At 50.2% G+C, this 27925-nt stretch overlaps 1 protein-coding gene across 1 annotated transcript; it reads left to right on the top strand.

The window, feature by feature from the left end:
* Nucleotides 1-973: 973 nt before the first annotated feature.
* On the top strand, nt 974-26918 carry DHRS11 (dehydrogenase/reductase 11). Its single transcript, XM_086763340.1, has 7 exons — nt 974-1105; nt 14716-14925; nt 20844-20938; nt 21395-21524; nt 22175-22267; nt 22918-22983; nt 23960-26918. The coding sequence occupies exons 1-7, from the start codon at nt 974-976 to the stop codon at nt 23999-24001; spliced, it is 768 nt and encodes a 255-aa protein (XP_086619466.1). The 3' UTR covers nt 24002-26918.
* Nucleotides 26919-27925: the final 1007 nt, after the last annotated feature.

Genomic DNA, 27925 nt, shown 5'->3' with positions numbered 1-27925 from the left:
GGAGATAAAGGAAAAAGTTTAAAACCTGGTGTTAGTCTGCAAGGCCGGAGGCGGTGGTAGGGTTCTGCACAGTAAGCAGCCAGTGGCAGCTGCCGTGAGCTGGCTTCTGTGGCGCTTGGAGCCGGAAGCTGTTGTAGGGATGGAGGCTGTTCTTGTACGAGTGCAACACAGAAAATCTAGGAAGTAAAAATTATGTATGCAAATTGAAATCAAAATACAAATGTTTTCATAATAATAGAAAAGCCCTGAATAACTTTCATATTTAAAAGAGATCCCGTTCTGTTAGTACACCCCCCCACCTGGTTATTTGATAGCTGTTTTAAAAAATCTCACGTAGAAATCACGTTCTTGAATGAGCTTTAGCTTCATAATTTTTTACAGGTTAGATGAATAGTCCCTTTGGATATTAGCTAAGATATGTTCACTGGTTATTTCACTCAGTTACACAGCACAAGAAAATGATGAAGATAGGAATGCTTTTTTACTCTGATAGTGCTTAGAGTGTGGGGGCAGGGGTCGCTAAAAGAAGAAAATTCTGGCTTTGGAGAGAGCAGAAGCAGAACTACAGAATAGAATTTCTAATTTCCTCCTTTTCTGTGCTGAGGTCCCGTAGTTTTCCTGAAGAAGTGACAGTCCATTCGCAAAGCTGCTTTGTTCTCTGCCACCTTTTTCCCCTCTCAGGCCCATCGCTCGCCCTTCCTCCATGTGTGACCCTTCTCCCTGGGCACGTTTTGGGGAGGAGAAAAAAAAAAACCAAACCAAAAACCCACCCCGAAACTGAACCAGCCCAAGCCCGTCACTCCGCGGGCTGAGCCCTCACAAACTCGGTGCACTCGGGGGCGTGGCCGACTGATTGGGGCGTGGCCATGGGCGTGACTGACGGGCAGGGGGCGTGTCCCGCGGGGCGGGGGCGTGGCCGGCTGGGCGGGCGGCGCATTGTGCGCGGCGGCGGCGGCGGGGCCGGGCCGGGGCCATGGAGCGCTGGACTGGTCGCGTCGCGCTGGTCACCGGCGCTTCCGTGGGCATCGGCGCGGCCGTGGCGCGGGCGCTGGTGCAGCACGGCATGAAGGTGGTGGGCTGCGCCCGCAGCGTCGACAAGATCGAGGTAGCGGGGCCCGGGTGCGGGGAGGCAGCTTTGGGCCGGGGGCGCGCGGGCAGCCCCACGGCGGGCACGGCTCCACGGGCTGGGCCTGGGCCGCTGCCGCCTCCCCGCGAGGGCCCGGTCGCGGCGGGAGCGCTCCCGGGGGTGAGGGGGGCCGGGCCCGCGGGCTGCGTGAGGCGGGGGCGCGGCGGGCAGGGCAGGGCCGGGCCGGGCCGGGGCTCGGCGGCGGGCGGTACCGGTCACCCGCTCACCCCGCTCCGGGGGCGTCCCCGGGCTCCGTTGGCCCCGGCCCCGCTCCCAGGTCGGTCCCCGGCTCTCGAGGGAGGAGCGGGTACGGTGGGGCAGGGGGGGCGTTCACGGAGCCGTCTGGGGGTTTTCCCCTCCGGGGCCGTCGGTTGGGAGTTGGCCGAGGTTCAGGTTTGGGTTTGGTTGGTTTTGGTTTTTTTGGGTTGGTTTTTTTTTTTTTTGAGCTGCCTCTTCTCGAGGTTAAAAATAGCATCTGGGTGCTGACCCTGCGGGTGTGCGGAGCGGATCTCGCCTGCGAAACGCCGAAGGGCATCTTAAACCCCACTCGTGGGGATTTAACGTGGTTTCCGTCTGCGCGCTGCTGTTCGGGACGTGGGATGCTCCAGGAGTTGGTGTTAAAATGGAGTTTTGGTCCTTAACGTTGTGGTTACCCCTACAACAAGCATCCGTAGAGTTGTGTCGAAAACCTCACGATGTTGGCTTAAAAATAATGCTGAAAATAAATAATTTCTCTGGGATCCTCTTCTGCAGTTGGACGCGTTTGTAGGCTTTACCTTGCGATGGCACAAGCGAAAGCTTATTTACTTTTAAGTTTCCTCTGAGGGAGGATAAAAGTTACAGTCAGCTGAAATGTGGTCGTCTTGGTGGCTGGGTGCCTGCCCAGAGGAGACCTGTGCGAACACCCAGTGTTTGTGTTGCCTTAGCGAAGGTGATGAGGGCTCCCTGTGCGTGGTTGATCACACCGAGAATAAATTGTCTGAAAAATCGTGGAAAACAAGGCTTGACACTGCTGGTGTTGCTGAGAAGTGGGGTTAAATACAGAAACGCTTGGAAAAAACCAGAACTTTTTCCATTCTTCCTCGTTAATCAGAAGGACACCACTTGCAGAGAGGAGAAAGTACGCCGATGTGACTTGTTTAACTGTCCTTTGGGGTTTGCTTCTAATTTTGGACTTCCTGACGTTTTGATACCGCGGTTCCCAGGGAGAGCCGAGCTCTCCAAAGGCTTTCCCGCGTGCAGCTGGCGGTGTTTAAGGTACTTCAGTTCCCCGCTTCGTGAGGCTCACGGTGTCTGGCAGAGGGTGCTGCAAAGGATGCCGTTGTTTCCTGTTCCCCTACAAAAAGGCAAGGAAAGCCGTGTCCATATTGCCCTTTCTTGTGGTTTTCTTTTGAAATATTTTTATTTTCTTTGGTAAAGAAAATTGATTAATCTTACATTTTCCTTTCGTGCTACAGAGGGATTTATTTTCTTTCTGAAACCTTTCTGGCAAAAATACAGTATAGGTTTAAGAAAAAGCAGTGTTTTAAAGGCTTTGCGTTTTTATTTGCATATGCACAAACCGCAGTCACGTTTCATATAGGTGATTTACCTGGACTGTATGGTGTGCACGTGTACTGAGCAGTGCTGGCTGGTTTTGGCATCTTCCAACTCTCTGGTTACCATCTTGTTTCAAAAACTTCTGTTGAACACCGCAGCTAGTGTTTGTCCGTGCTTACTTCTTTCTCTGTCCCCTGGAAGGACCGATTTGTGTTTGCAGCACAGGCTCATTTGTTTTGGTAGGTGTCTGGGCTGTGTTTTGCTCCGTTGCTATTCTGGTTTTATTTATTGTGAAGCATGTTTCCTTAAAGAGGAAGAAGATCCCGGAGGGGCTGCTTGCTCGAGGAAGGGATGGTGGTGGAGGGCGGGATGGTCCAGGGTCACTCCAGGAACACGTCCATCACCTCAGACCGGCTGCCAAGGACGCTTGTGTCAGCACAGATGAGGCTTCTTACCGACTCCAGCCATGCCTTCGGAGCAGAGTTATTTATGATAACTAAGCTTTCCTCCAAGGAGCTTCACCTTGTGGCTTTTTTTCTTTAAAAAAAAAAAAAAAAAAGGAGGAAGATATTCAGACTGTTGAGCTCACGCTGGGACTTGGGACTTTGGACGTGGCCGTAAGAAGCCATCTCGAGGAGCAGGAGTTGGCGCTGCGTGCTGCGGCTGCCGCAGTGGGCGATGCGGCCAGGCCTGTCTCAGGAGCTGCCGGCGGGGCTCCTGCCCGCTGGAGGGACTTTGGATGCTCCAGGCAGTAGGAAGGAAAGGGGAAGGTCTGTGGTATCAGCGCTCTGAGAGCGTGTCGTTACCTTGATTATAGAATCATAGAATGGTTAGGGTTGGAAGGGACCTTCCTTCTAGTCCAACCCCCCTGCCCGGAGCAGGGACATCCCTGACTAGGTCAGGTTGCGCAGAGCCTCATCCAGCCTGGCCTTGAACGTTTCCAGGGATGGGGCATCCACCACCTCTCTGGGCAACCTGTTCCAGTGTTCTATAACTCGCATCGTAAAAAATGTTTTCCTAATTTCTAATCTAAATCTACCCCCCTCTATTTTAAAACCATTACCTCTCGTCCTATCGCAACAGGCCCTACTGAACAGCCTCTCCCCATCTTTCCTGTAGGCCCCCTTGAGGTATTGGAAGACCGCTATCAGGTCTCCCCGGAGCCTCCTCTTCTGCAGGCTGAACAGCCCCAACTCTCTCAGCCTTAGCTGTTGTATAACCAGATCTATCCATGAAATACTCTCATCTGTTATCTCCGGCTCCTGATTTTCTAAGTCATCGTCGGTCTGGACGATGGCATCCTTGCAGGAAACCTCGGTGGAATGTTGAAGGATGCGTTGGTTCGGGGAGAGCGGCTCGTGTGTAAAGGGCAGGATGGGGGAAGCGGCACCGATGCTCAGGGGCGCAGTGACGGAGGGATGAGAGGAGAGAAATATGAAGGAGCTGAGGGATTGGTGTTGCCAGGTGTGAATAAAGGAGAGGTTAGAGCATCACGGCCGTCGCTGCTGCAGGACAAATCTTGTTGCTGTGTCAAAACTGAACAATTCACTAAATACCCCTGTGCATAATGGTGTAGAGAGGAGCAAACCCAAAAAAACAAGGCAGCTTGAAATGGGAAGAGTGCAAACGGTACGGTTTAAAACCAGGAATGCAGTGCTCATTTTGTAGCACAAAAGCATCTGTTCTCATTAATGTTATGCCATAGTCATCCATTTTAAGGTAAGGTGACTGGAACCACTCTGTATGGTGGTTTTATAACCTGCTGTAAACTGGCGACTGAAGGAGTACGGTGTCTTGTGGGGAGTTTAGCTCGGGCAGTAAACGCTATGTCAAGATTTCTTAATCTCTTGGAAAATCAGATAAGGGCTTGAGGCAAGGTAAGGAAAGAACTGCAAAGCTGTGGGTTTGGTATTAAACCCGTGTCACGACTCCAGTGCTCTCTGTTTGACTTTTGAAATAAAAATGGTAATGGCTTACAAAATCTGCAGAAGTTTCCTTTCTTTTTTTTTTCCTTCCCCTGGCTCTGTAGAAAAGCCTTGATTTAGTGCTCCGGCTGACTTCGTTGCTACCGTTTCAAAACTGGCCCTCCTGCCACCCGTGTTCCCCAGCCTGGCGTTCCCCACTCACCGTGGCGCTCTTGTGAGCGGAGATGCTGCTGAACAACCCACACGGAAACTTTTTTTACTATAGTCAGACTTTGAGGAATAAAATATATTTCAAATGGCTTTATTTTACTTTTGCCTGCCAGGAAATAATTTGGGTTGAAAGCCTGTTTTAAATGAGGAGCCTGGAGGTACCGACAGCTGTGCTCTTGCTGGGGGTTTTCTGCTCTTCAGATACCTACACGCGTTCCAAGTCAGGAGCGGGTGTAAACGCCGTAATGAATCAGCCGAGAGCTTTTAGCAGCCTGTAAGACCAGGCTTTGGTGGAAGCTGCTCCCTGTTAGATGATCAGCTTCACAAGGACCCCCTCGCTGATCACTGGGGTCTCCAGTCTGCGGGAAGACTCGCTGGGATTTAATGGTTTGGCACAGCTTAGCTGGTATGCGGTAGCGCATCAAGCTGCAGTCACTCCGTCCCGCAGACAAAGAGCAGAGCGTGGTTTCTGATGGCTTCAGTGTAGGGCTCTTCAACTTCCTGGTGTTTTCCAGAAATTCTTATTTTATGTCTGACTTCTTGCAGCAGCACAAAAAAGGGAGAGTGATCGCAGGGACAGGGTCACTCCCCATGCGCGGCACAGAGTGGAGAGTAAAACTCTCTGGTCTTTTCTTAAGTGTGATGCCCAAGTTTTACTTTACAGTGCTCGTCCTCTGCGGTGGTCTTGTACGCCTCGCCCTGGGCTGCTGGTCTGTGATGGGAACACCTTGGGTCTGCTGCAGGCCGGATAACAAAGCGTCCGGCTGCTCCTGGGAGGCCGGTGAGCATCCTCTGAAGCAGCGGCTCCTGGCTGCTCTTCCAGAGCAGTACCTTGGGCGGTGGCCTGCTTCGGGGCGTTGGAGAGATTTAATCATGGATGTCATGCTCTGAAAAAAATACTGTTTTCTTTCCTTGTTGAGGTGTGGAGAGCGAGCTGTGCAGGAAGCAATAAATGTAGTTTAAAATACAAGGTTTACATGATTAATTCTAATGCCTTTGTGACAGTTATTGATCAAAGGTAGCATTTATAACCAGCGACTGCATTGCCAAGGTTAGATCTTGCTCAAGAAATAGCCTGTGATAAGCTGAGCTATTGATTGCAGATTCGAGCAGGCCAACCTCTGAAGAGGTTGCTGCTCTCTTCGTCAAGCAGCGCCGTGGCGGTGTGGGAGGAGGAAGAGGTCGCTGAGCCTTCCTCCTGGGAGCTGAGCATCCCCAGGAGCCGTTTGCAGGCTGGCCGATCCCTTCCACCCATTGCTATCCGGGCCGTAAGGTGCAAGGGAGGCTCTCGACCCCTGCGGAGCTCCAGGGCGGTTAATTAATGGCTAAACTTGTTTTGTGGTACCTGAATCTGCCCATGCTGTCTTAATCCTGTGCCTTACAGCAGCGTGCTTGTGGCTGAACGTCAGAGACGTGAATTTTGGTGCCCGCCAGCCTGGCCGAGGCTCCTGTCCTCCCCGCGCTGAAGGTAGATGAGCTGCTGTCCCCAGGCGCTCGCCGTGGACCTCGTCGCTCCCCATCTCTTCCCCTGGACCCGTCGCTCTCACAGCGTGCAGGGTGCAGAGCTGCCGGGCGGCGCGGTAGCCCTGTGAGTTATTTTTTTTAAGGCAAGAGGAGCAGCTCCAGGTGGGATAGTCCCAAAGCACGGTCTCCATGTAAATGAATGACCTTCAGGATCTCCTTGGCCTCTGGAAGGGCTTGTTTTGTGTTTGGCGAAGGCCTTGCCTCGGGGATGGTGGGTGCTCAAGGCGTCTGAGGTGCTTTTATTGCCGTCTGACCCTGACCAGATCCTTTCCTGATAAATATGAAAGAGATCCTGTAAGTGCTGTCCTGGAGAGTGGGAACAAATGCCTCGCTGTCCCGATGGTTTTACTCAGCCTTGAAGCTCACGAGGCCCGTGGGGGAAGGGTTGCTTTTAAACAGAGTTGGATTCATTCTCCTTCACCCCAAAATGTGTGTTAAAAATGTTTTATTGCAGCAGCCGCCCCTTCTCTGCTTCTCTTCTGTTTCCTTGGGCTTTGCAGTAGAGTGGCGATACCAGGGTACATCCTAAAAATAAGTAATTGAGGTTTTGGAGGTGTGGTGGGTTGCCTGTTCTGCCTGCATCGCTGTGTAGCGGGGCAGATCAGGTAGCTGTCCCGTGCCTCAGTTTCCCCCTTCTACAACCCGGGCAGATGCTGCCCTGGGGAGGTGGGAGGGCTGTACGGGAGCAGCATTCAGACATGGAGGGCTCTTCCGGTCTGTTTTTTGGTTTTGCAGAGCATCCATGTGGGAAGTGTCCTGGCTGACAATATCATTATTTCGCCTCGGTTGGTCCTGGGTGAGTTTGGGCTCACCCTGGTTCTGTAGGGTAAAATGAGACCAGGCGGCTGTGGGAGCAGAGGACTTGCAGTCTTCCTCCTTCAGCCAGACTTTTCTCCCTGGCAGGCTCGTTGCGGATCAGCTGCAGCTCTGCTCAGCTTAACTGGGGATTAGCATCGGCGTAGATGCACGCGACCCTGAGCTCGCTGCGTCCGGCGGCGTTGGCACAGATGTTTTATCGTGGCACCTGCAGCTGCACGGCGATGGAGGTGGTAATCCCCGCTGCCGCCGACCGCCGCTGGGCTGGGGCGTGCAGGAGCCTTCGTCACGCATGTCAGCGGGTCGTAAATCTGCGACGTATTAAAATGCAGGACCTGTCATCTGAATTTTGGTACTGGGGAGCACTGGGAGCTGGTGGGGGAAGACCTGCTCCTCTCCCAGTGTGCGTCAGTCTGTCCTCTCAGAAGAGGATCACACGGGCGCAGGGCGAGAGCCGATGAGAGGGAGAGATGCGTGGGGACCGCGGCTCTCGCCTTGCCTGCGCAGCAGGGACGCTTGCTGCCGTGTGGACGGTGCTGGGGGAGAACGGGAAAACCCCAGCTGTGGAGAAAAGCCGGGGCCGCGCTGCGGGGTGCCGAGAGGGGAAAGGCCGATCTCCTGGTGTGACAGCAGGACGTGCTGTGCCGGTACAGCGCTGACGGTGACAGCGGCAGGTGCTGCGCAGACAGGCAGGTTGTGTCGCAGCGAGGTGCGGGGCTTGGCCGAGCTCTGGGAGCCCAGCGGCTGTGATCGATGCTCAGGTTTTCCTGGGCCTGCAAGCGAGGGGCTGGGAGCTCATCAGTGGGTTATCAGCTGCTGCTTTTGTCTCGCAGGTGGGGATGTTGAGGCTGGGAAGGTGGAAAACTCCCCAGTGAGCTTGTGACAGAGCTGGGAGCAGGTCCTGGCTCTTCTCATGAGTGCTCCTGAGTCTTACCCGTGAGGAACGATGAGATACTCGGTCACAACATGCCCACCTTGAATAACGTATGTCTTGATGGTTTCCAACGACCTCTGATCACGCCCTAGATCTTCAAGGTATCACTAAGCATCTCAGACCTTCACTGCTGCAAGATGAGGTGGAGTTTGATTTAATTAAAATAAAGAAATAATGTTTTTTTTCAGCTCCCTGAGTGCAGTGGTGGCGGTGGAGATGACACAGAAGTCATGTGCCGCGATCTGAGGGCATTGGGCTGAAGCTCAGGCTGGGCTCTGCCCTCCGAGCCGCGTGTTTGCCGGTTGCCTTGGAAATCTGCGCTCCAACGGGCTGTGATCCGGCCTGCGACGCGTGGACTCTTGGCTCCGCTGTGTGCGGGCACCTGGGCGTGCTGGAGCAGCGCAGTCTTTGAACCCTGCTTGCGAAGGCAGCCGAGGGCTGGTGAGGGACCACGGGGGGCTGCGATGCAGCAGCTTTGGTCATTATTGATAAGAGTACCGGTGTCCTTTGAGGAGGGAAACCATCGACGTGCCTGGCTGCATGGGAACTCGCTTTAATGCGTGTTGGAGCTGAGAAGCAGGCAGGCACCTCTGATGCTTGTTTTAGGATAGTCATACCTCAAAATAAGCCAGAGATATTGCTCTAATGAGCTGTCATCGTCGGAGCAGCGTATTTCCTCCTCCCCCACACCAGCCCGTGGCAACGTGATCTGAGCAAGCAGTGAAAAAATAAAAAAGAAATGCCTTCAGCCTTGACGTAAGGAGCGATTGTTTGAGCGCCTTAAGGTAGCAGGGGGCGTTCAGGACAGTGTAAGTGGGGCGATTTGGCTGGCGTGTGTCACACTAGAAATTGAAAATTAAGTGAGCTAGGAAAAAAAGAATCTTGGATGTTTAACTACTGAAAAAGTGCAGGGAGCAGAGAGGGCTTGGGAAAAAGCAGCGTGAGCCTGGAGCAGTCTGGGAACGCAATTACCAGCACTGGGAAGATGTGACCTCAGCCAGACCCCTCTTTAGCAGGGAGTCTGGCTTCAGCGCCGGGGCTGAAACCAGCTGAGTGGCTCCCTGGGCCGGTTCAGACATGGGCAGGAGATGCGCAGGAGATGCCGCGTGGCCCCTGTGAGATGGGTTTGCTGGGCGAAGGGCCGGTACTGTGTTGATGTTCGGTGTCCAGAGCCTGGGAGCATCCCGGAGACATCCCGGACGGCTGATGCTGGAGATGCCCCTTAGCTGCCCCTGCACAGTCAGCTTCTCGCTGCTGGAAGCTGATAAACTGCAGACAGGTCCAGGAGGTTCCCCAGGGTTTCATTCCCTCCTTTTCCACAGAATGAGGTCTGATTTTTCTGGGTTATTTATGAGTGCTGGTTTTGCGTGCCACCTGTGAGTCTTCACAAGGTCTGTAAAGTCAGTGCGTTTAGGATGATACAGGGTGAAAAAAAATACATACAGGGACTTAAATTTTGTCCAAGTTTTGATCGCTTTTTTTCCTTTGCCTGTGCCAAGAGGTGGTGGGTTTCTGGAGCAGTGTGGAAAATTCAGTTTCCCTGACCAGGCAGCCTGTACTTGAGATGCAGTTCAGGTAAATGGTCTGAAACTGGTGCTAGTCCTTCTTCGTCTGTACTGCGTTTTGGTACTGGTGCCCCCATCTGAGTACTGGACCTTTGCCTTTCCATTTAAACCTTCTTTTCCAAGCTTTCCTATCGTCACCGTTCTGCCTTCTGTCCTGGAACAGACACGGGCCTGACCTGAGGCGCGGCGATGGGCAAACAATCAGCAAAAAGCATCGATTTAAAGCTCGTGAGAGGGAAAGGCAATCACTGTACTGTTCTGTCAATTTGAAAACTCCTTTTAGACTGCCATGGAGTCCCTGTCTGGGCAGCTGGAGCCAGAAGAAACGTCAAATAATACTCATCCTGGGATCATAGGTGGGTGAAAAGCTCCAGGTACCCGGCAGCCCTAGGAAGGGGCTCAAGGTGATTATCTCCGTTTTACAGACAGGGAAACCACTCTAAATCCTGCCCACAGTCACAGAGCACGCTATGGAAATAAACCCCAGTCTACTGCTTTACTCACTATGTATCTCTTCCTCTATTATGCTATTGCACTGGCATTAAATCTTAATTAAAAGAAGCTTCAAACTTGCCAATCAGTCAAATGAAAGGATTTGTAAGCTCACAGTTTTCTTCACAACTGCGATGCTGCTCGTTAGGATTTTTCTCCTTCATTTCCTTTAGATAGCAAAAATAATTGGGGTGACTTTGGTTTCTTTCCAGTTGGTTTCTTGGTACAGCTGTGTATTTAAGTGTAAGCCAAGTCAGTAGGATGCAAGTACCTGTGATGAATGGCAGGTCAGATTAAAAATTACCTAATGGTTTCTTCTGGCTTTAATCTCTCTGAACTAGATGTGTCTGAAGTTAATAGGATGGTTTGCCAAATGAAGTCCTACGTGACTCTCTTCTTTTTCCCTCCCCTTAAGAGTCCCCTTAAATGTTTGCATCAATTAGTTTTGTCAAACCGTTTTACCAAGACTGAATCTAAATGCGTGGCACTGTGCCCTTTCCCGGTGCTGTAGGCACAAAGAACATTAACCCTTTCTGGGACAATGCATGCATTCTTAATATATGGAAAACATCCCAGAAACGCGAGGCATCCTTTTAGACCTTTAAAAGCAGGCAACTAAGTAGTATATAGGAAGCATCGTGACCAGATATTCTTTGTCCTACATGTAGGTGTTGGGTTTTTTTTTTCATTTGCTCGTTCATTCGTCCGGCACTGCTGGAAGCTGAGGTAAATCGCAGTGATGTCAATGGAAAAACTGGTGTCTAGGCAAGAGGCAGGTCACAGCCTGTGTACGGGGTGCACACTGCCGCCCTGGCTCGTTACACCGCGCGAGTAGTGTGGTTTCCCTTTGTGGAAAGCTGGTCTTTCATGGATGTTGCAGAACTTGCTGCGTACTGTGTTTGTGCTGGGTGCTGTATCAGAAATACAGCCGGGAGGGCTTGCGTCCGTGGCAGTGAGTGGCTCTAGATGAAATGTTTTAATGCATGGGGTACCTATTTTCACCTTGGGTTGCATTATCCCAGTTTGTACCAGCAGCTATAGCACCTGGCTTTCTATTTCCAGGCATCTAGTGACATCAGGGTGGTACAGAGGCACTCAGGTCTTGTTTCAAATCTTCATCTCCAGCTGCTGGAGATGCACCAGCCCTTGTCTGTACTGATGATGTGTTAGATGGTCACTCTCAAGGTGCTTATGAAATCTGGCAAACCAGCTTTTTTCTTTTTTCTTTCTTTCTTTTTTTTTTTTTTTTTTTACCTCCTTGTGGTGTGGTGTGCTTAAAGTGGAATAAGCACTGAGTGACTTAAGGGATGCTCTGAAAAAAACATTGCACGCTCCCTAATTCAGAGGGTTGCTTTGCGTAAGTCGTCTCTTGCGAACTTGCCCACAGTTGATGTTTCTTTGAAGAGCCTGTGATGACTCTTTATCTAGAGATGCTTGAAGCGCGTTCGGCTCCGCCTGGATGTCGTGTGTTTGGCACTTCATTTTCAAAGAGAATTTGTTAACACAAGTGCAGGCTGAGAGATGAAAGGATCCATGTTGAGTCTCGTTCGAGGTAGCGAGACACCAGGCAGCGAAAGAAGGAGCTTGAGAGATGTTTGATTTCTCCGGTCAGTTGTGGCAGAGGAGCCTTCCTCTGAGTGAGAAAGAGCTTTCTCTTGGTGTATCTAAGCCATAAAATAAGGAGATTGACTGGGAAAACAGCATGGGCAGCTCTACCACGGCAGCCACTGCTGTCCAGAGCACCCCGTGTTCACCTCCTTCATCTGGGTTGCTGTGCTGCAGCCCGTGGTGTTCAGACCTTGTCCGCCTCCATCAAGGAGCTGTACCGAACAGTGAAAGGTTTCGCTGAATAGTGAGAAGTGACAGCTGAGCATGGAAACGGAGATATGAAACACCGCATTTCCCCCTGGGCTGCAGATGAGCTTGTCTGTCCTTTCCCGTCCATGCCAATGGGCCCTTCTTCCTTCCAGCCAGCTCTCCTGGCACGAGTCCTTTTTCAGGAGATTCACCCCAACCGCTCATGCTTGTATTCCTCATTTTTTAAAACAATTGCCGTGGCTTGATTTGAGTTCAGCAGGGCTGAATTTGGTTCCTGCCGTGAGCTCTAAGCTTTCTTCCCCACAGCTCTGGGATGCACCGTGATGCTTAGCCTCAGACGCGATGGGTGCCCTGCTTTTCCTTTCTGCATGCGCGTACGTTAACTCTGGCAGGCAGCACCCTGCTTTACCTGCGATGAGCACTGAGACTGGCAGTGAAAATCGGAATGCTGCTGGAAAGATAACCCAGCTCTCGTTCAAGCAAGCTAAACACAGCCTGGCGATTGCGGGAGGTGCCAGAACACCAGACCTCTGCCCAGAGCAAATTAAGCCCGTAATCCTGGCCATGACCTGGCAAATGAGGAAGAAAAAGTGCCAGCCGTGAGCCACGGTACTTTACAAGCAAATACTGAATGGGATGGGTCCCTCAGTGGAGTGCTGGAGTTTGGGTATGGGATAGGGAGAGCTCTGAAGCTGTCACCGTGGTGCCAGATTATGAGGAGCAGAACTGAGGGTACCCTTGCCCATTTTTCCCTCCTGTATCTTTGCAGGAACAGGGCTCCATCCCTGGAGTGGTTTAGTACCTTCCGGCAGATCTTCATACTGCTTTTAATTTTCTAGATGCTGCTCTTGCAGTTATTTTTTCCCGACTGTTTTCTCAAGTCTGTAGTCTGATCTTTAAAAAGTATGTATCTTTGTACCGCTGTCAGCACATAATCAACAAGATTGCACGTGTAGTAAAGTGAAACCACCTCTGGGACGGTACGGAGGTACGGTTCGGTCCCAGGGGCACCTTTGCTCTCCGTCGGGCAGAAATATTGTCTAGCTCAGCCCTAGCAGAGCTCTCCAGAGAGCACGATGCTGCTGGGATGTATCGATCTGCGAGCTGAACTCAGCACGTCCGTCCCCTTCTCGCGTGGTGCTGTGAGAGCCATAACAGTAACCCTTGTGTTACTGCAGCGCCTTCGCTGTACGGAGCGGAAGGTACTCGGAAAGGAGAGATTTGGAGTTGGGAGCCAATTCACATCTTCAGGTGGATTTTTTTTTTCCCCTTTTTTGGGCTTTGTGGCCTCTACCCGAGTTGCCAGCCCTCCTCGTTGCCCTGAGGCACGCGGCCACCCTGTGTTACGCTGGCCGGGGACCAGAGAGCCGACTGTAGCAAAACTTCAGGGATCAGAACCTGCACGTTTCCAGGGCGTGCTGGCATCCGATCTGTGAAATGGAGCTGGGCCGGTGCTTTGGTTTGGTGTTTCCCAGGTCCCGTGGTGGCTGTGAACCAATGGAGCCCCACGAGCTCTCCCGCCAGCCTGCGCCGGGGGAGCAGGTGCTGTGCTGTCTCCGATTTTTTTCTTCTCTTTCCACTTTCCCTTATGTTCCATAGTTTTGTTTTTTTTTTTCTTCTGTCTAATGTTTATTTCAGAATTTGTACATCAGGATGGCTGATGTGGGAATTTCCCCATGTGTATTCCTGGAGGGCCAGGAGGGGCTGGGCCGGTCTGGGAGATGATACTGCACCTTATAGCAAGCAAAAAAAAACCAGCGTCCCTCCAGTGTGAGCTTCCCAGTGGTGTGGCGGTGACCCTTGTTTCTGGCCGAGGCCAGGTGAGCTCCAGGGCAGGTGCTGGGCTGGGGCTCAGCTGTTCAGCAGCCGCCTTTGTGCGCAATCGCCGTCCCGCTGTCCTCTGCTTCCAGCCAGGGGATTCCTGTGCTGGGCCCCGCTCCTCCTTTTATAAAGGGCTGTGAACTGCAGTCCTTGGGATGCAGGCAGGAGCAGGGAAGCTGCCTCTGGCAGGAGAGCCGCTTTATTGCGCCCTCTGAAACGTCGTGTTGGTGAAACCGCTGCCGGGGATGGCGTTGGAGTGATTTGGTGGACGTTTGTAGCCAGGGTCCATCTCTCCGCAGAAACCAGACATCACGTGGCTCTCGCCTCGCGCTGGAAGCTGTCACCGTCGCTAAGATGACACATCAGACGTGAGATGCTGCTTCTCATTAGCATCAGGGGGTAAAGGGCATCCTCCGGAGGATTCGGTGCCGTGGCTGCCGCATCATTAACGCAGGAGGCCAGCAGCAGCTCTTGGCCTTTCATTTGCTTTATATCATCTCGTCCGATAACAGATCGGGATGCTTGGAATAATTGTTGGTAATGGCTAATGAGGAATTGTCAGGCGTGTGACTGCCGTGTCCTTTATGCGCACAGCAGCGTGGCAGGCTTGCAGCCCAGTGCCATAGCAGCATTTATTTGTATTTTGCCAGCACCTGCTCACCTTGACCTGTATCGCCTGGAGTGATGGATGAGCACAGAGTGTGTCCTCAAGTTTAATAACCTACAGGCTGAAACGCTCAGAGTCTCATGTATATCGATATTTCTTTTTTCTTAATTAGCATTTACAATGATCCTTCCCTAGTGCCTGCTTTTAAGACAGGCTCACTGGGAAGCCTGCCGTGTTTTGTTAGCCCTGGGGTGTGTTTTTGAGCAAATGGCTGGATAAGCTGCTCCACGAGGAGGGGAGGCTGATGGCTGTTTTCTTCCTTCCTTTCTCTTCCTTAGAAATTGGCGGCTGAATGCCAGAGTGCCGGCTATCCGGGGACCCTCATCCCGTACAAGTGCGATCTCTCCAACGAAGAGGAGATCCTGTCCATGTTCTCCGCCATCAAGACTCTTCATCAGGGAGTTGATGTGTGCATCAACAACGCGGGGCTGGCTCGCCCGGAGCCCCTGCTCTCGGGGAAGACGGAAGGCTGGCGGACGATGATAGATGTGAGTAGGACTGCTGGGAGAGCGGGAACTGTGCTAGAGCTTTATTTCTTCTGCCCACCAGCACCATTGTCCCCATCTACTCGTTCCACATGTGCAGAGCTGAGGACCTGCTTCCCACCCGGCTCTGACGTGGCCCGGGTTTGCTGGTTGTGAAGAGGAAAGACGTCGGGCACTGCTGAGCCACATGCCTTCGTCTTGGAGTACGGAAACACTCAATACTTCAGCAGCATTTTCCCCTTTAGCTCAATGGCTTTCTAAAGGGTGATGAGCCTCACTTCTTTTTCTTCAATAAAACAGGAAACTGAATGCCAAGCACTGGCTTTTGTAGCTAATCCTGTTAGTTGTAGCAGTGGGCTGTAAAATGGGCAGACTCTTTGTGGCTTGAAAAGCTGTAATGCTTTTTGTCTTTATAGCTTAATTTTCTGCCCGTAATCTAGTTAGAGCTGGACGTGAAAGAGACAATTTCATATGCAGAACTGGGAGTTTGTGCAAATGGTCCATGCCATTTCTCAGCAGTGCTTCTCGCTGGGTGCTGCTGTCCTGCGGTGCTGCCGTGCGTCTTTTTGGGACTTCTCTGTTTTCTGTCGCTATGGGATGGCCCTTTTCTGCACATGGCAGTGGCAGGCACGGCGATGGGACCCCGGGCCAGTTTGTGTGCCCATTTTGTACTGGGCTTCCTGCAGCTCTGGCTGGTGAGATGCTGAAGCAGGAGCTTTTCCCAAAGGTGATTTTCCCCTCCTGTACTACCTACTTTTGTGCATCAAAGTGTCATTCTCATAGGAACAAGTGTTGAACTCATGGCTTTGAGTAAACCTTGCAGCACCTCCAGCAGCAGCGAGAGCTTGTCCTAGTGAAGGAAAAGGCATGTCTGTTTGAAAAGCTGCTTTGGGCTGCTACATCTGACGGTGCAGTCAGCCAGGATCTGTCGGCTCCTGCAGCAGCCGGTTGCTTTTCATCCAGCAGCAGATTCAGGGGCTGTGTAAAGCAAAACAGAGGGGAGCATTGAGGCCTCAGACTCCTGCTGCCAGGGCAAGAGCTGCCATATCCTGGCTAATTAAGTTCTTGTTAGGATTTTGGCCCGTCTGCTGGCTGCTGTGTCTGCAACCAAAGCAAGCTCAGCTCAGCTTTGTCTGCCCGGCCAGGCCTTTGTGTGTTGCCCAGCCTGGGTCACTGCACAGCCACATCTCCCCGTCCTCGGTTGCCATGGAGTCCTTAAAGAAAATTAAGTGAAGTGTAGCTGAGGCTGAGCTGGTGTGAAGCAGGGCGCTTCACAGTGTTGTCTCGCTGCAAGCCTGGCCCTGTGGGTCGCCTGCGCCTTGTAAGCTCCTTGTCCTGGTTGCTGCTGTTGCGTCTTGTGTGGATGCCTCTGAGGATGCTGTGTGTCCTGCACACTCGTTTCTCTTTGTTCTTCTGACCTTTTGTTCTTTGGAAGGTGGGCAGGCTCCAGGGGGATGGACACACATGTGGCTTTTACCAGCTGAAGGCCCTTCCCCTCTCCATGTTGGTTCCCTGCCTGCTCAGGTGGGAGTGTTCCCTTTGTCCCACCTTCCACTAGTTTTAGGGAGCAAGATTTTGGAATGGGGATTGTCCTGTGTGAGACACTCCTGTGTTGGTATTTACAGTTACTCAAAATTTGGGAGTGTGCGGGGTCCTCCTCTTTGCAGGTGCTGCTGTGTGCATCCTTTGCTTCTGCTTCTGAGCGGGAGGAGAGGGAGGGTAGTGGCTCCACGAGGGCAGCAATAGGAAACCAGGCTAGGGGCATGTTTTATTCCCAGAGGTGATCTGTATGGCTACGTCTGCTCTCATTTGCTTGGCAAAAATGCTGTTGTAGCACTGGGAACAGACCAAGACACGCAGCTCCTGGCTTGTGTGTAATTGTCTGAATACCACTTGCACCTTTCCTGTGAAGGTGAAGCCCTGGGACCCTCCAGAGCCAAATGTGTCACCCATCTCAGCACAGGCAGCCCTGCCAAGCCTGCCCATTGCTTTATAGCCTCTTGGTAAGTGGTAGAAATAGCTCTGAGTTTTTCCTTTTGCTGTGTGTCCCCAGTTTTGTGGCTGCGTGGAAATCTCACTCTCCAAGCATGCCGTGGTTGTGCAGGCAGCGGCGTGGCAGCGGGACCTGGGGAAGGATCTGCACTGACAGCTCTCCCCGCTGTGGCACAGCAGCCTCAGGGAAACACTCGCCAGACCCATTTCTCCTACATTTTCTGAAGCTCTTGGAGGGTCAGGATGGGGGAAGGTTGCCAGCGCCTTTCACGGGCCAGTGGGCTTTGCAGAGCTGAGCGGGAGCAGGAAGGCTTCTTCCAAAGGTCCCTTGGAGGAAGGTGTTAGCGAGCAGCACGGTTTGAGAGATGCTGTTGGAGAGTTTCAGTATACCTCTGGGCTGCAAGACAGGAGAAGTTTCTGAACAGCCATCGATCTATTGATTTAGGAGGCATTAGGGCCTCAAATTAAAGGCATTTTTTTTCTTTTTGGTAAATCAATTTTTGTTTCCATGCATTTTTTATGAACTTTGAGGCTCTGTCTCCTGCCAGGCTCCCTTCTCAGTATACCTATACCATAAAATTTTTTGCTGTACATCTAACAGCTGAAATCTTGTTACAATTGCTTATTCCTCCTCTTTTTTAATGTTCCAGTACTTTATTGTCTGGTATTTGTTCCCAAGGGAGAGCTGCATCTCCCCAGGCTGCAGGAATCTCATGTTAGGAATCGCGTCTCCATTGCTTTACAGCAGCACAGAGCCCAGCGCTGCCGGCCAGCGAATTTGGTGGGCACAAGGGAGGGACTGTGTTATTGCAGGCAGGATCAGAGCCCATCGTCCTTCAGTTCACAGCTTCCCTCCATTTCTCTCTACTTGTTTGTGAGGCTGTGCTTGCCATGAGGCTGGAGCAAAGTCCTCCAGCCATCCCCGATCCCGTGGGAGTAGCTGGGGCTGGGTGCTGTGTACACACTGACTCCAGGCTCTGCGATTTGAATGACTCCTTCACGTTTTACCTACTGACCTTTACAGCCAGGAATTCAAGCTGAACGTTCCATTTGCACCGTTCAGGGCACAAAGGGCTGCAGTACACATCCTCTCGCTCCTCTAGACACTAAATGGGTTTGATTCTTCGTGGCATTATTCACTGACCAGCAAGGCTCTTTTCTTCTTGCTTTTATATACCATCTGTGCACAGATACATTTTCTGTAACCTTCATTTTCCATATGTACTTAGGAGCTGGGAGACTCGTTTTGATGCCTTAGAAAAGGCTGATTCTGGGGGAAGCGAAATGCTCAGCGCCTCCCAGAACAAGATCTTTTATGTTCTCCCAACCTGGCAACTGGAACTCATTAATTACCAGAAAATGTGCCTTCATTGTTTCCATTGCATTAGCACACACAGGCGGCAGTCGCAGACCTGCTGCCTGGTGCAGCGTGCCGTGCAAAGGCGGAGTGCAGATGCGTTGGCCATCTTTGCTAAGGGACCTTTGAACCTTTTGTTCTTAAAATAGCAACGTGGCTGAAAAATTTATTGCATGGATATTTGTAACAACGGCCTTTAGATTGTTTCTCGAGGTAATGCAGCCCAAAGACTTGCTCATTTTCCAGGCATGTTTTTAGATTCCAGACCACATGTTCCACGTCTTGAAATGGGATTTCACCTCAAAATCCTGTCAGTGCTATTGAGAAAAGGCAGCGAGGCAATCCCAGCTCAGCTGCCTTCCAGCCAGTTGTTTTGTTGTACCGGAGTGTCTTATCGTACAGGCTCTGGACTTTCCCATGCGGCTGTTGATGAGTATCTTGCTTTGCCAGTAGTTGTCAAAATGTTGTAACTCTACCCACGCAAGGAAGCGTTGCTCAGCCTGAGTCATGGCGTGTGAGCCGGGCTCAGGCGTTAGGCTGATGTTACCCTCTAGTGGCCTGTGGAGATGGAGAGGAGCCGGGGAGCCACGGCGCCAAAGACACTGCCTGGTGGGTTCAGAGTGTCCTGGGGCAGGGACGAAAGCAGGGATGTTGTTTATCACGAAGGCTTTTTATGCTAGCAGTTGCCAAGATCTGTATCTGAAAGGGCTTGGTTAATACGTCAGACTGGAGTGGGTTACTCCCGCTTTCCGTGACCACCTTACTGTGAAATCCAAAAGCCTTCAGATGCCCTGCCTGCTCTGGGCTTCTCTCCAGTGCTGAGGCGGTTGTGCTGTGCCGCTTCTGTTAACATCTCTGCTACCTTTCTTCCTTGCACAGCCAAGATAAATCTTCAGCCTGGTGCCAGGGAACTTATCTCTGTATTCCTGGTATGATGACTGAGGTGCCCAGCAGTGACTGTGTGCTCAACCAAAGTGCACTTGGATGAGGATGATGACTCTACTTGTTGTGTTGCCTGGGTATCCAAGATCAGATAAGCATGCTATTTATCTGTCACCAAGACAAAAACTCCTAGGCATGGTCTCTAGTAATGAATAGAAATAACGACAGAGACGCAAGCAGTGACCGGAAGATCCTTCAGCTGACCTCACTCATCCTTTGTGTGCTGTTCAGTAATTGCATCTCTCAAACCCATCCCTTTCTGCCTCTTACTTTCGGGTCTCCACACTAATGTTCCTCTCTTGCCTGTCCTTTTGTGCTAGTAAGTCCTAGTTAGCCTGCCCCGTTCTTGTTTATCAGTCTCACAGCGAAGACAGCCAGCCCTCTTGTGTGTCCTTCGCTCGTGGTCCACATGGCCTTGTTCCTGCTGTTCCTCCTATCTAGAGTGGCACCTGGCTTCTGGTTCATCAGAAATTCAGTTCTTCTGGATATTTAGATTACAGCGGTGTTTTTAGGCTTGCCTGGCCTGCTCATTTAGTTAGCAAAGTGACACGCCATTAGGTAGGACCTGCCACTGTGTCCTGCCTTGAAGTGGTTACATCCTTTCTAAAGGGCTTCAGCAAATGCTTTCTGCCTTTCAGCCACTCTTCCAAATCTAAACCACTATAAACTTGAGCGATCAGCACTGCTGCTGAGACGGCTTGCTCATCAGTCTTGCACACACGTCTGGGTGCTTTGTGTTTCAGCTGGGAGAATTTCCGTATCTCTGTCTTCCTGGAAACTTTGATTCTGTGTTTTACGGTCAGCAAATGCTCATGCATCTGCACATTAACGGTGACACGTTGCAGAGGTGATACAGCGGAGTTCAACTGAGCCACAGTGTGCAGGGCAGTGCTGGTCCAAAGAGCAAGAGCTTGGAAAGCTCAGCATCCTTTGCTAAAGGACTGGGTAAATTGCTGTGTCCGTTCTTCCTTGGCTTATCCAGTTAAGAGTGAGGAAAATGTCAGGAGACAGTGTGACAGATTTCGTATCTGCAGGTTTATTTGCCTCCTCTGGCCTTCCCCGTGGCATGATGTGATCTTCGGCTTCATTTGGGCACGGGAAGCCCTTTGCTGGCTGTGTGGTTTGCAGTGCCTCTGAGCGCCTGGCTCTCTGACAGGCAGTATCTGGGGATTTCCTCGTTAACTAGCTGACCTAATTACCTGCTGTTAGTGTCCTGTCAGCTGCCCAAACACCAGTGTGCTCAGTGCTGAACAAAATAAACAACTTTGTCTCCTGGACAGAGTGCTGACTGTGGGGAAGTGGGTTTGTTCTCCCTTACTTCGCACTCTACCCTCACACTTGCCGGTAAAACGAGTCCATTTATTTCTGTCAGAGGCCAAGGCTGTCTCTCAAAACTGGGTGTCTGCGCCTCCCCTTGTGACAGCAGCCCGGAGCTTGGCCGCAGCGTGATGTGGGGTGTGCAGCCGGCGTGCGGTGTGCGTATGTGCATTTCCCTCTGTTGGCGTTTGCAGGAATTGCTGTGGGCTGGGGACTGGAACCTGCACCCACGGCTCTGGGAATGTGGGGATGAGTCAAAGGGTGCCAGGCAGGGCTGCTGGTCTTAGTTTCTTCTTCTGTTCTCTTCCCTAAGGTCAACGTGATGGCTGTGAGCATCTGCACCCGAGAAGCCTACCAGTCCATGAAAGAGAGAAACATCGATGATGGGCATATTATTAACATTAATAGGTACGCAAGAGGGGGATGTGGGATCAGCCGCGTGGGCTTCCTCCTCCCCACCTCACAGAGAGGATTTAAGCAGTGGAGCTTTAACCTTGGAGTGGGCTAACAGTGCCCAAGAGTGAGTTTTCCAAGGATTAGAATAGTTGATTCTCAAGCCATTTTTTTAACTTCTGCTGGTCTAAATGCAAGAAATTCTGAACCAGGGAGAAAAGGATAATGCCAGTCACTTGCAATGGTGTAAGGTTGAAGACTGAAACTTCTTGACCAGCTGCAGGAGACAGCGGTGTTGAGAGGAGCTTCTGGTGGTGTGTGTTTCCTGTGGGAAAGGGGAATTGCTCATGTAGCCACCGTGTCAGTGTCTTGCTGTGTTCGTTACGGTGGTTTGAATATCCTGTTGGTTCCTTCTCGGGATTCTGCTTGCCTCCTCACCTCTCAGCACTTTCCTTTCTGCTCTCTCCTCAGCATGAACGGCCACAGCGTTGTGCCGCAGTCGGTGGTGCATTTTTACAGTGCCACCAAGTACGCGGTCACAGCCCTCACAGAGGGGCTGAGGCAAGAACTCAGAGAAGCAAAGACTCATATACGAGCTACAGTGAGTACTGCGGGCTCTCTTCCTCTCTCCTGCTTTTGTGGGTGGTAGAGAGCTGGAAGGCTTTATGGGACAGGAAGGACAAAACCAGCGCTCAGCACACTGGGAACGTTCAAGTCCTGTGGATGCTGTCCCTGGCCACCTCTCTTTCCCAGGCGGAGAAAGACTGGGGACAGAAGGCATGGAAGCAATGAGCTGTGTCAGGGAATGAACTTTTTGGGTGCATGAAGTGGGCAGTTGCTTGTCTGAGAGTGAGGGGGGCTCAGAACAGCAGAGGGACGCAGTCTCCTGGGCTGCCTGCCCTCATTCAGAGCTTGTGTCTCAGCGGTGCTGTGTCCAGAAGTTACTTTGTATTGCAGGCTTTTCCATCATTTTCTCCCTGTCTCTTTGGGGCATGAAGAGGGGACGTACCCATCAATGGTTCCCCAGAGGTACCTGCCACAACAATCATTAAGGCAAAGTCTGCCCTCTTAAACTATCCCTCTAGAAAAAAAGGTGGAGGAAGGAGAACAATAGAAAGGGAGCTGGGTTGTTTTGGCTTTTTTGGTACTAAAAAAAAATTCTCTCTCTTTTTTTTTTTTTTCTTTTCATTTTTATTCTTTTACTGAAGGGGAATTGCAAATCCTATTAGGATGTGCTCTGTTTTTTTCCAGTGTATATCTCCAGGACTGGTGGAAACAGGATTTGCTTTTAAACTTCATGATAATGATCCTGAGAGAGCTGCTGCAACCTATGAGAGCATTCGGGTAGGACATGGAGAAATGGAAGCAGAGGGAAGTGGCTCTGATTGTGGTTTAACAGTCTCTGTCCTGGCTAATAGCACAAGGAGCTAGTTCTGCGGAGTGCCCAGTGCTTTCCAGGATGTAAGCAGCATCCCCAAAGTCTCAGCACTCAAACCTCAGATTTTGCACTGATATTTACATGCTGTGCAGATTTTCATTCAGTTTTTTCCTATTTTTCCCCTAACTTTCATGTTCCTGTAAATAAGTATCAGTCAGCTTTGACACTTTGCAGGCTATGACTTCTTTATTGAAGAGGAGATATAATAAGCAGGCATGCCTGCACAAGAAAAAATGTGAGAGCGTGTTGTTTTGCAGGTGGCTAGCACAGGATTTCTTGTGCTTCCCTGGTAATTTTTGATAAGGGTGGCAGTGCCTGACCTGGCAGGATTCCTGTGCCAGTAGTAAGATTATTCACAGCAAATGGAGAATTATCAGCACCAGACACATCCTTCACTAAATTTTGAATGAATTATTTTTTTCTTGCTTGCTTGAATCTTTTTGACATGCCCCAGTGACACTGTCGAAACTCGTTATTGATGGTTAGGAAAGGAGTGATCTTGTGGTTAACTGTCTGAGGTGCCCTTTGACTGAGAAGCTCTTTCCTGTCTTTCCAGTGTCTCAAAGCTGAAGATATGGCTAACGCTGTCATATATGTCCTCAGTGCCCCACCTCACGTACAGGTAGGCTGTGGTGGGGTTGCGGGACTCTGCGGTGGGTGGCTGAAGGTGCAGAGGGTAACTGTTGCCCTGACATTTGCTAATCAGCGTTGCAGCCGCTGTATCAGCTGTGTGCTTAGCAAAGCCTGGGCTGGGGATTACAAGTGATCACGTTTGTTTACACTTCCCGCGTGGCAGCTATGGGATTGTGCTGCTCAGGCTGCTCACAGCCCTGCGGATCCAGCAAAGGCTGCTCTGACCCCAGAAAAGGACTGCGCAAGGCAGGGGGAATGGGACATGGGCACGTTCTGCCCTTTTGGATGGTGCCATCTGAGTCTTGCAGCTGGGTCAGGTTCTGCTGGTTGCCAAATAACGTGTTTGGCCTGATCCTGCCAAGTGCTGTGCACCTCCCCAAGGGTGGTGTGAGATGCTGGTGCTGCCAGAGGGACTTTCCTCCTGTGAAACAAGAAATAAGTGACCGGCTTTGAGCTGGAGGCAGGAGCAGTGTCAAAGTTTAGTGTATGCAGCATGAAAGTTCCTGTTGCAAAAGCAGACTTTGATCACGAGAGGTTTAGCAGCCCCTCGCGTGAACTCTGCTCCTTTGGAGCAAGACGCAGCTGTCTTGACACTGGATCAGCAGTGATAGGTGGCCTTCCTGTCTTAAGAGGATAAAAAGTCCTGCACATGGCTGATCAAGCAGTGCTTCTGCTTGACCCTCTGCAAGCAGGACCAAACTAAGGACTTGAACCATTCGAGTTTATAATCAGTGTCGTCTTGCACTTTTCTCTGCACGTTTGTGCTGTTAATCCTTCTGCTAAAGGCAGAGCAGTCACATTCGCCTTTATTTTTTTCTAAGAAAAGTTAAGCAGGCTCATTTCTAGTCACAGGAACATTCTTCATGTGCAGCTTGCCACTGTAATGGAGCAGCATGGAAGTGCCCAGTGCAGGATTTAAAATGGACTTCAGTGCTCCTGTAAAATCCTATGTTGGTCTCTTCTAGATCGGAGATATACAGATGAGGCCCACGGAGCAGATATCATAGCAAACGAAGAGGACCGTGAGCAGCACCGTGTATCCACTCCACTTCGGACCCTATGGCAGTTTAGGGTTTCGTCGGCTGGCTAGCAACATTTCAATCAAGTTCCAAGGATCATGTTCGAAGAATTATTTTTCTCTCCCTCTCTCTGAGCTGGTGCTGGTGCTGAGCCAGTTTAAAAAAATAGTAGTGGGCCTCTTTCTCCCCACTCCTTTCTGAAACTGCTGAAGAGTAAAATGTGTTTGAAAAATAATGCAGGGAAGTGGTTTGTGGAAGATTGTTGTCTCCAGGCTGGTTTATTCTTCCTTTTGCTTTCTTTTCAAGTTCTGATCTTATTTGCTGACGCTGTGTCTGGACTTAGGTGAAGTGGCACAAGATGTTTGCCAGCTTCAGTGTGCTTAGGGTTTGAGATTTTCAGTGGATGTCATACATGAATCCATTCAATTTTTGGGTTTGTTTTCATCAGATTAATTATTGATGGTAATGATGCATGTGATATCTTCTACTTCTTTCATACTCTGCTGCCCTAAACCCAGCGTACAATCTCACCCATCTCCCCCAGCCCTCCTTTCCCCTTCACATCGATCATGCCTGCCAAGTTTAAGGAAGTATAAATGTGTGTGCTTGCTATTTCTCTTTCTTTCTAGATAGGTAGGTAAATAGTTGGAGGAAAAGTACCTGTACTTCTGCAGGTTAGAATGATCATCTAAGTGGCATAGTTACAGTAAGAGTGAGTTGTTTGGTATTTTTAATAAAAACTAAATGTGTGCTGTCTTGTGATCACCTCTATCCTTGGTATCATCTTCCAGCACTCTTGATGTTTTTGTATGTGATATTTGCATGCATTGACACTTTTCTGGAAATATTGATTGGTCTTAGAAAGATGTATGGTGCTGTTTCAGTGCTGGTGCTGATGAGTTGGAAATGTTGAAAGTCTGTTTATATGCAGAGATACAAACTCGGAGAGAGAGAGAGTGAAATGAACCGTGCCGAAGCTGTCTAAGCTGAAAAGATATCGGTAGGGGCATTTGCCTGTGAAGCAGCAGGTAAAAGGTCTGGTTCAGGTCTCGTACTGGTTCTGCGCTGGTGCAGCCCCATTGTTTTGCTCTGGATTTATTCTAACGTGAGGGAGAAGAGAATCAGCCTCACAGCTGATACATGCAGAGCTGGAGACCACTTGAGTTGTCCTCAGACTCTTGCAGCGTGGCAGAAACACGTCTGTGCGTAGCCCAGCTTGCTGCAGAGCTGCGGAGCTGTTAACGTACATGTTGCCTTAAGATTGCAGACTCGCTCCTGCTGTGCTCTGGACTTTGCGTAGTGTTTCGGAAGGTGAACCACTGGTTTAGGTGGAGCAGATACAGTCAGTTATCAGAGTGGAGGACTGGGAGCCAAAGAAACTTGGGTCGGATTGCTTTGCTTACACCAGTATAGCTGTGTGGGAGTTCGTCTGTGTTACACCACCATAAGGGAGACCAGTATTGGGCCACTACATCATGAGTTTCAACTCCCTGTATAGCCTTGGGCAAGTCACTTTACCTCTCTGCCTCAGTTTCCCCATCTGTAAAATGGGGATAATAATACTTACCTACCTCACAGGGGTGTTGTGAGGACTCACAAACTTTTGTAAAGCACTTTGAGTATGAGAAGCGCTATGTTAAGTGCTGAGTGTTGATATGAAGTATTATTATTAATTAAATCTTGTGATGCATAGAATTCCTTGTGCCAAAGGTGAGCAACTGTAGAAGGATACAAGGAGAAAACTGGTAAAGCATTCTTTTGTAATGGCAAAACAAAGGCAGTTTGCCCTTTTTTTTTTTTTTTTTTTCCTCTTTATAAATACGTGCTCATGGTGTGTTCTGTCTATTCCTCATCTGTCACCAGTTTCTACTGACAAGTACACATAGCCTCGTCTCCGGATTCGGCCTTTTATTTTACTATGAGTGAAATTCATGCCCCGTGGTGGAGTCTTGCATGAGTTAGATGATGTCCCACAAGGAGCAGCCTGTCCAGGTCTGCACGCAGCCAGCGATCCTCACCGCAGAGAGAGCCTGCGCCAGCTGGAAAAGCTCTTCAGTCTCCGTGCCACTGTGATCCTCAGTTCAGGGGCACGCGGCTAGGGAAGGTTCAAGCACTGCTGTGCTTTTTTAGCTAGACTTGATATGAAAAGTCCTGCTGTATTCCATAGAGTTTCTTTTGTAGGAGCTTGTTGAAATTCAGCTGATGCGCTGTGCAGTGTGTGCCATCTTTTTAAGAGAAGATGGTTGAACTAGGAGTTGGAGGCCAAAAAAAAAAAAAAGTTGAGAAATTAGAAACTTCTGAGCAGGAAAAAAAAAAACAAGCCAGGATGTGGGTAACACTGGTGAAAATCTGAATTGATGGCTGTAGCTGTGTACAAAGTTAAGCAGATGTTGAAATCTGCGGCTGAGGAGGAACTTAACTATCTTTGCTCTGTAAAAGGAGGCTTTGGAGAGAATTGCTTAAGAGGTCGGGCCCTGAAAAAGGGACAGTCTGAGTAGGTGCTCCCTGCAAATACAACCTGGCTGACGTGCAGCCCTGGAAGTTTGGGTTTTTTTTCCCAACAACATTTGTAACATTTGCAAGTCTATTAAATAACCTTGAAAATGATATCCAGTATATTTTTTTCCATTAAAAATGTGTTTTTAGGGGATAATTCCTGCTGCCCGTTAACTTCCTGCGTGAAGCGCGGCCTGTGGAGGGGTTTGGCACAGGTTGTTTGGCCGCTCTGCCTCGTGGAACCTGGTGGCACCTTGAGCCACCTTCCTGGGATGAGATGGGATTGGCAGCACAACTCTGAGGCATTTAAAAACCCCTGACAGCAGGGTGAACTGTGTAACTTATCAGTAGGTCTCTCATTGTGAACTGTAAAATAAAGAATAAAAAGAGAGGCACACTGTGGTTCTTTTGTTGTGTAGATTGTAGTTTTTGGGTTAAAACATAACATCCTTTTTGCTGTTCACAGCTAAACCTTTCTTTTGTGAAGAGTTCCAGCAGAAACGTGTGGGTTCGGTTCTTCATGAGAAAAACCGTAATTGCTTTCTAGAGCAGAACGGCGTCCAGTTGTCTCACGGATAAGGTGGACTCGCCCGTCTGTGTTCGCTGAAATCCCCAGGTAGGCTGCTGGGCATGGCTGGGTTTGACTAAACCACGCAAGGGATGAGCTGCTGTTGCTACTTGGACTTGAATATTGAACTCTTTCAGTCTCTCGTGCTTGCCTCGAAGCAAGAGAGATTATTTTTGTCATGAACTGAAGGCGTTTTTGTTCCCCAGTCCCCTTTCAGCTCGTTCAAGCACAGAGGTGTGTTCCTGAGCTCAGGATTGCTGTCGTTGAAATGCAAGGTTTTTGCAAACACGTGCTGAATTGGCTGCCACTGCTGGATTTGGGGCAGGCATTTTGGATATCTTGTAAATAGGCAGAGTGCATTTGTAGAATTAAAACCATGGTTTTTTCCTATTCTTGTACTTTTTTTTTTTTTGGTATTAGTATATATCATCAATTATGTTAATGTGTTTTCTGGAGGTACAGCAGTTTTATCTGGCAGGTTATGTGATCTTGGGGGACTAGTCTCAGCTCTGATTTTTTGGGGGGAAGAGGGAAGAACCACAAGCACAGTTGGCTCTGGTAAGCGGCAGGAAAACCATGATTTTACTTGAGACCTCTGAACGCGCAAAACCAATCTCATTATATTTTTGAGGCCTGATGTAACTTGTCAGTGCTTCAGACTAACAGAATAGGAAAGGACTGAAACACTTTTTGTTCTCTCTGCAAAATTCTTTTTAAAAAGAATGCTGTCGTACTTTGTCCCCCGTGGCCCATGCAGGCCTCTCTGCCTGAGGGATAAACCCCTGGAAGCCCTAAACATATCGCTGTGAATGACCTGGTTCCCTGCTTGCCTGCCCCTTGTCTAGCCG

The sequence above is a fragment of the Chlamydotis macqueenii genome, chromosome 19, assembly GCF_036417535.1.
Source record: "Chlamydotis macqueenii isolate bChlMac1 chromosome 19, bChlMac1.mat, whole genome shotgun sequence".
Lineage (NCBI taxonomy): Eukaryota > Metazoa > Chordata > Aves > Otidiformes > Otididae > Chlamydotis > Chlamydotis macqueenii.
The sequence above is the reverse complement of the archived record's forward strand: the minus strand, read 5'-3'. Positions and strand labels throughout refer to the sequence as shown.